At 36.0% G+C, this 8,378-nt stretch overlaps 1 protein-coding gene across 1 annotated transcript in view; it reads right to left on the bottom strand.

Annotated features, from left to right (window-relative positions):
• Positions 1–294: 294 nt before the first annotated feature.
• Positions 295–8,378, bottom strand: part of LOC127629479 (FRAS1-related extracellular matrix protein 2-like) — a 106,467-nt gene continuing 98,383 nt past the window's right edge. Inside the window, exons 19-24 of the mRNA XM_052106576.1 lie at positions 7,191–7,318; positions 5,647–5,781; positions 4,456–4,582; positions 4,152–4,339; positions 3,909–4,055; positions 295–2,048 (exon numbers count right to left, since the gene is read on the bottom strand). Of these exons, the coding sequence (XP_051962536.1) occupies positions 1,542–2,048; positions 3,909–4,055; positions 4,152–4,339; positions 4,456–4,582; positions 5,647–5,781; positions 7,191–7,318 (1,232 nt within the window). The 3' untranslated portion in view covers positions 295–1,541. The remainder of the gene's footprint in view (positions 2,049–3,908; positions 4,056–4,151; positions 4,340–4,455; positions 4,583–5,646; positions 5,782–7,190; positions 7,319–8,378) is intronic.

Below are 8,378 nucleotides of genomic sequence, written 5' to 3'. Positions count from 1 at the left end.
AAGTCATCTCATAACACTGATGACTGCCACTGATAAGATCCAATTACAACACGAGCCAGTCATTAAATGTAGAGAACATGAATGATTTGGTATGAATATTGCTGAAGAGAGTCATAATTTGAGTTGCATAGCAAATAAAGCATTAAAAGATTTAGTCTCTTAAAATGCTAAAAAGTAATATTAGAGAGCAACTGAAGCTTCAGATCGTAATACTGATATCAAATATATTTTGTCCGTTAAAAACTAATTTAACAATTTTGTCACTAATGGTGGTGTTTGTTGTAATTTTCTATAATGATATGTGAGATGAAATCCAATTTTTTTTTTATTTGCATAAATTGTAGAAATTTCATCTGTGTTTTTAAGAATTGTTTAGATTTATCTGCAGATTATACAGTATCTTAATTAGATTCAACATAGTTATTTATTCAAACATTTCATGAATATGAGATTATATGTATTAATATCTTTTGCTTTAACTTTTTGGACATCATTGCCTTTTAAAGAAATCACATACTCAAGTGACTTCAAATGCACTAATACCTTTTTTTACTTATTCTCCAGAAAGATATTTTACATTTTATGTAAGCAATTTAGCACTTTTCTCCAATAGTCACATATTGTGTCCAACAGAACTGTAGTTTTAATATCATAAATTTCACTTATAATCTCATAAACTGTGATTTTATACCATGCAGCATCACATTCAGGTACAAAAGTAACTGCAGTGATCTCCATACAAAAAAGTAACAACTAAAGTGGTCTGTAATTTGCTTACTCCGTCCCGTCAAAGAAATGTGACATGGCCAAATTCATTTGATCAACATTTGATCTGAATTTACATTATAATACATTTTTGTTTTTACATAAGTGTAGATAAAAGGAAACCATGCAAAAACTTGATAGTGACCATAAATACTTAAAAAAACAGAAACAGAATAGTAAAATGTGCATTTGTTTTGCCACAAATAAAATAATTTCACTCTTATGGAAACGTATGATAATAGCAAAAACACTACAGTAGTTTGACGTTAGTATTGTATTACAGTACATTTCTTTTGCAAAGTAGAAACTGAAAATCACACAAAAAAAATAATACGTGATTGATGGATTATCCATCCAGTAATATACAGTAGTACAATCTGATTCTTTCAGCCTTATAGTATTAGTAAGCCATTAACAATCTTCAGTGACTGAAAACAATCTGTATTTATACAATATCATTTTTCCCACAATACCATTCTTTCAACTATCACCTTTGGATAAAAAGTAAATGTCTCATTTGGATGAATACCAGTATCATCAAAACAGTAGTACACAACAAACTCTCTCTCTCTTGGACAAAACTTTGACTTCAAACTATTATTAAAGCAGTGGCAACAGAAGTGCTTATTCATTTCAAGTACACTTTTGAACTAACAGAATCTCCAGGAGAGGTAGAGCGTAACCACTCCAAGTCACCATGTGTCTTTTACATGCCCAAGCAAATGAACAAGAGGCACTTGCAAACAAAAAATGATTTGAATAAGAAGGTCCACAGTTCAAACCTCAGAACTGTCATTGCTATCGAGCGTCATCATGGGCTCTGTGCTACTGTTGCCTTTGGGGGGCTCAGTAACATTCTTCTCCTTCCTAGATCGCACTATCAAAATGACAAGAACAATAAGTAGTACGGTAAAGAGAAGTCCGACCAGTATTCCTATGATTATGACAAGGCGATCGTCACTTGATTCTCTGTGGTTCAGTTCTCTGGGAATAATCCCCTCATCTTGGGGTTCCTTGTTAAGGTTGGGATGTGTCTGAGTGCTGCGTTCAAGTGCAATATGCAAGATGTTTGTGCCACGGTTATTATCAGCACCAATTTCCTGAGCCAAATCTGGAACACTACTGGCTGAGCGTCTGTTGCGTGATAGGCTGGTGGAAATTGAGTGATTGCTGTTTGTCAAAGAATGGTACTCTAAACTCCTTTTCCCAATGCCTCGGTTAGCATTGTCTCTGGAACGAACAGTGTAAATGGTGTGAATGTACCACTCCCTGCCCGCTGATACCTGGACAGAATGGTAAAAGGTTAATATTCAAGTGTGATCATAACATTCCTGATTGCATGCTATTAATGTGGCTACTGTTGTCCCAGACATTACATGCCCTTCTTATAAGTGTTAGAGAGTAACTAAATTAGTGATGCTATTAAATTAACCACATTTTACAGTAATTTTGCTTTATTGCATCTTATACAGGTAAATATAAAAAAAAGAGCTATATGAAGATAACTGTATGACATGACAAGTGTAAAAAACACATTTATTTCCATCTTATGAAATAAAACAAAACAATATGTAACAGCATAATGCTTTATTAACATTTTCTAAACAAAATCTTCCCAAAATCTAACCAAAGTCTTAGTGGGAGGTTGACTAATTGAAAGAACTAGTCCCCACATAGGTTGCTGTGGAGGTGGGGGTGTTATTGAGCGCCGATCTGAGGAGAGTGAGGTCTGGGAAAGCTGAGTGGTTAAGGATTTACACCTGTGCTAACACCTATTTGTTTATTCCCAGTGAGCTGTGACACAGATATAAAAGGGGAGAAGATGGCGGCAGATGAGGAAGAGAGCTGAGCTTCAAGCTGTGTGTGTGTGTGTGTGTGTGTGTGTGATTTGGGAAGTGTTCAACTGAAAAGCAAGGATTTTTTGTTAAATAAAGACTGTCTTGGGGTCGGGATGGTCTGTCTGTTGCCGCTGTTGTCGGGGGAGGCTCAGCTTACGGCACAACGGCTATCTGTCGTGAGTCTACTGGAGTGCTCGGACCTGAAAGGAGCCATCCTGCAATGGGTTGGCCATAACCCCGAATGAATGTTGATGACATTCGGTAAGTTCAGCTGCCCATTTGCCTTCACCCAAAAACTCTGTGTCGCCTGTCAGAGGTGGCTGCTGCCTGAGGACCGTGGTGCAGATGGAATTGTCAACCTGGTGGTGCTGGAGCAGTTCGTCGACCGTTTGCTGAAGGGTATGGTGGAGTGGGACCAGTGCCCCCGTCTGGCATCGCTGGAAGAGGCCGTCCAGCTGACAGAGGACCACTTGATGGTATATCTTGGAGATGGTGAATCCTTTTCTCTCTCTCCCTCTCTCTCTTCCCCTTCCCCATCCCATACTGTTCCTGCAGATATTTTGCAGATTAACTGCTCATATTTTCACTCTATGTGAGTTTTTTGCGTCTTTATATCTGCAGTGTTTTAATTCCTTCCCCAGATTATTCTTGAGAAAAAGTGAAAAGCCCTATGCTGTTGACAAGCGCTGTTTCTGCTATCATTTAAACAAAGTAAGCCTCAAATAGCCACAAAGTAATATTTTTAACTTATATTCTGCATTTTTTATCAGGCATGAGCATTATTCAGCAAGCCACACTTCAGCTCCCTGTGGTAAGAATAAATTATGCAAATGACTATGTACTGCTCATAGCTTTAATGTTAGCAGATTTTAAATATGCTGCTGTTATTGTATTTGTTGTAACTTGGAGTTATTTGTCATTTTGTAATTATTCAGAGCTCATCGTATCCTTAATATGTTGTCATCATTACAGTGATTGTATGTCAAATAATGTGCTCCACGCGAGGTACACAGTGAATGTGCACATATGGAAATGCACTACGATGTGTAAGTAATTTTAAAATTCAAGTAATTTAATTTTTTCAAAATAAAAGCCATTGCGTTGGCTTTACCTTACAGAGTTTTTTAAATGTTCACTCTGTAATGGGGTCCACACAGGCATGTTGGAGCCCAGGGTGGCTGCCTATATCATCTGTAGGATGGGCCAGTACTTGCGCAGCAACAGGCCGGCCTAAATTACCCAGCGGCCCACTGAGAAAATCTGCCCCTGGCTTGTACCAAAGTACCAAAACTGCTTCTTACTTACCTGAAACAAAGCAGTTGAATCTAGCCTAAATCCATCTGAGCCTGGCTGTCTCACCAGGGCCAGTGCCTGTGGATCGTCTACAGCCAGGAAAGAATTGAAACTAATGCTTCCAAATGTTTTTGCCTGAGTCTCTGGCTGAGCTTTATCCTGTAACCAAAAAAGATTGAGTTCAAAATGACAGTTGACTGATTCCAGACTCATTGGCTTCATAGGAGCAAAGCATTTAACAATGGCCATACTTACAATGATCTTGAATCTGTGCAAAAGAGATGGTGAGTCAGCTAGGCATCCATACTCAAAGTTGTCAGGGCTGTACTTTGGAATGTACCCATCCATCCCTGTACAGAGGAAGACCTTCTCGATGTTACAGATAAATGAGTCTCCAAGATTCTGAACAGGATCTACCATTACACGGCCATAGATGATATCTCCTAAACAATAGTAATGGATAACCTCAAATTATTGAGAGGTGCAATACTTCAATTCTTTCAATATTAAAGCATATGAACCAATACAGAAATTACAGCCATAGTCATTTGCAATTTACCCTCTGAGAAAGCAGTATCACTTTCTTGGCCAAAACCCATAGAGCCATCAGACAACCAGAGAGTCCTCTTTGAAAGCAGGAGCAACTGTGTATTAAGACTGAACTCTGCTGCCACTGGGTCACTCACCTAAACAGAAAAACACATACAATCTTTTTCACTAGGGAAGGAGTGGTATAGGTTCTTCCTAACTAATTGTGAGTTAATACTTAATACAATTAAATTAAACACACAAAAATCTAATTTTCCTTGATCTTTTGAAATAAAAGAGATTGATGAACCATGTTACCATACTGTAAAGGCACTTTTCCACCATCGGGCTGAACTGTTCTGAGCACAGTGAGTGACGGCTCTAGTAGCATTTCCACTTGAGCATGGGTCGGTACGGTATTACTCAGGAAAGAGAACCATTCTGGTGGAACGCCTGATTTCGCAGCACCACAGTGGACACATTAACAGTGTCAATGAGCCCGGTTCTGTACAGGACGGCACGGCATGCTTCAGCAACAGTAACCATTCGGCCTGGCCAGGTGGAAAAGCACCTAAAGTTTTAAGAACTAAACTTACTTAAAAAACGTCCTAGTCCAAAAAGAGCATAAACTGAAACTAAGCTGCAAAAATTGCTCATTCTGAAACAGCTGGATATCTGATATCAAACACCCAGATACGTCAACATATGATTGCCTACATTCATATGTCTCAACTTGACCTGCCCTGTCACAGTGAGGTAATGCTAAAAGTATGATATGCTCAAAGTCCACCAAATGCATTTCAGTTCCTGACTGAGGTCTAAAACATTAGTTTTGCATAACATTAGAAATAGGTAGCTAAAATTAATTGTTAAAAAGATACATAAGTTTCATGTAATTGAGTCCCGACTGTTTGTGTTCACAGTAGTAAACATGTTCATGTGAGAACTTGCACTATTTTAAGCGCTAAAACAACAAAGTTCTCACGTAAACATGTGAACAAGCTTCTCCCATATACCTTCAGAAGACTTGGAATATGATACACAATGACTATTATGTTCTGCATAAGAAAGACTGTCATACGGTTTAGTTAGTTACTTTTCATTTTTGGGTGATCTATTCCTTTAAAGTACACTCATGGTATACTAAACAAACTAACAAATAAACCTTTTGGCTTGTTTATACAGGCAATTTTGTGATGAGTGCTTGTGTTAGAGTAATGACCTGCTGGAAACGTATGTCCAGATCAAAGGTGATTTGCTCTCTGGGGTGGCACACTGGACGGAAAGTGTACTCTAAACCGGAAGGTACCGTGCAGGGAACCAGTTTCACTGTGTAGGTGCCTGAGTAATCTCTAACCTGTAGACATGTATTTCAACAAACAGTTATCAAGAGAAACAGTGAAGGAATTAAAAAATTATGAGAGCAAACATGAACATTTGGTCTTGATAGCACATTTTGGTCTGAATGAAGAAAAAACATCTGCAGGCAGATTGACTTTTCGCTAAACACTCCTTAAAAATGTTATTGACATGCTGTTTGTCATATTATAAGACAAGGTCAGTGTTGGGTAAGATACTTAAAAATAGCAATCCACTACAAATAACTATTTATTTCTCTAAAATTGTAATCAGATTATTTTACTAATTACTTCATTGAAAAAGTAATCAAATTACTAATTATTTTACTTTTAAGTTACTTTCTAAAACACTTTTCTGCTCAACAAATTCAAAATAATGCTTATATTTCCTTCTTGTTCATTGATACACACAAGTCATACACTCAGCACCTCACACTTTTCCTTCACAATGACTCATTGTGACACTATAATTAATGTATTCTACATAAATAATATATTAGAAATAAGCATAACCCTATAATGTACATAATATTTAAATATTTAAATTAATTGAACATTGTTATCTGATTGCAAGAATTTAAAATGTAATGCATTACACTACCTTTTTATTACACAAAAGTAATCAGGATACAGTAACTAATTACTTTGTAATTTGATCACACCCAAAACTGGACAAGCTTTTATTCTTTTCTAATTTAAGTCCATGGAAGTCCTGTGTTTTTGGATTGCTTTAAGTGGAATATTACAGAAATTATCCCAAAATACAGTCCAATCATTTTTGTTTTCCCTTTTCCAGCTGTTGAACTTCCAGCTTCCAACTTTCCAGCTGTTGATGAAGGCTTACACATAGCCTTCATCAACAAATCAGTAAGGACACCTACATTTACTCCAAAAGGAATTAATGTTGATAAACATTGTTAATTCATGTTAATATTGGTCATTCTGTGTTTTTTGTTTTTGTTTTTTTTGACTGGTGAAAGAAATACATTCATGATGGCGAAAGCCAAAATATAAAATGCTATGGATTGGTATTTAAAGGGTAATCCATTATTTTGTAAAGTGGGGTAAAAATGAAAAATACAATATGGTACCAGCACCGTGGACCTCTCATGATGCCTTCCAGAGCTTTGCAAATGCACATTTCTGAAATCCTAAAACTTGCACTGAAGAGCCACATATGCTTCTTATTCTTAATAATAGTGTATTTTTGGACATTGTTTTTATGTGAATAAATAAAGGTACATATCTAGTGTCAACATTATTTGTCCTTCAGACCTTTGTTTTATTGGACATGAAAAACTGGCTTCATAACATTTGACCCACATGTGATTTTCAAACATTGAAAATGTTTTTGAAAGCAAAACAAATCAACAGAAAAATATGTTTTCAACTATTGATAAACACTTACAGCAAAGTCAGAGATGAAGGTCCACTGTTGTAATGGCTGGTTGTAAGTGGGCTCACTTCTCACCAAACTTAGGTTAAACGTCAGCCCAGGGTGGTCCACACACATGACCATGGATGTCAGTAGGGAGGCTGTGTTGACACAAATGTTATTAATGTTAATATTATTTTATTATAACATTATAGAATTTCTTAAACTCTGTGACATAAGATGGCATAACACTGTCTCATGTTCATATTAATAGGGTTTTAAGAAAACAGTCTCAACACTAGATAAATGATTCGCACATAGAGATGAAAAAATTATAATAATGAATTATATTTTTCATAAAGAAAATTAAGCATTTCTGTCGGACCATAAATATTTTTTTTTGCATTGTGTTGCATTTTTTGCAACGGGTTGGCGCTGTTTTGGTGGCACGACGGGGACCTACACAATATTTGGTGGTGGTTTTATTGTTGTGGCTGATTGGTGTATTTTGATGACAATTAACCATATTTTCCTCTAAATAGTTATTACTATAATGCGAAAAATCACTTTCTAATTACTGCATTATGAAAAAAAAATGCTCATTATTCTCTGGACAAATGCAATGTTTTATTTAAATCTGCATTAATTAAAATTACCACAACAGATACTACCTACAATTATATTATCTCTACGCACTTGCTTCAGTGTACAATTGTTTCAATGTGTCATTTAAATAATACAATATATGTGGTGAAGAATGACTTTGACATTTCTTTGTGAGATTCACCAAAATGAATGATTGTTTTCATGAAGCTGTAAACCATACAGCAAAGGGAAAAACAACCAATTTAACCAGGTTAATTAAATTAAAGGTAGCGGTGACAAAGAGTTCCCAAAACGTGCTTTTCCTTTAAACTATAACTACCTATTATTGTAACCTACAGTATTACTGTAATTCACATTACTGCAATGTGCGAGTTTTGTTACTGTAATATCATAATGAAAATCACCCTCTCTGGACACAATAACTGCTATTTAACTAAAATCTGCATTATATAAATTCAGTAGAACAAATAATGCATACCATGATGTATGCTTACAATTACAATTTTTGTACAGTGTACTTTGTGCAGTTTAAATAATATTTACCAGAAATTCATCTTTTTGCATAACAATAATGAGAATGAGAAGAAAATGATGACATAATGCAATAATTTGTTT

Source organism: Xyrauchen texanus, chromosome 36, assembly GCF_025860055.1.
Source record: "Xyrauchen texanus isolate HMW12.3.18 chromosome 36, RBS_HiC_50CHRs, whole genome shotgun sequence".
In the NCBI taxonomy this organism is placed as follows: domain Eukaryota; kingdom Metazoa; phylum Chordata; class Actinopteri; order Cypriniformes; family Catostomidae; genus Xyrauchen; species Xyrauchen texanus.
Note: the sequence above shows the minus strand (reverse complement) of the source record. Positions and strands in the feature narration are given on the sequence as shown.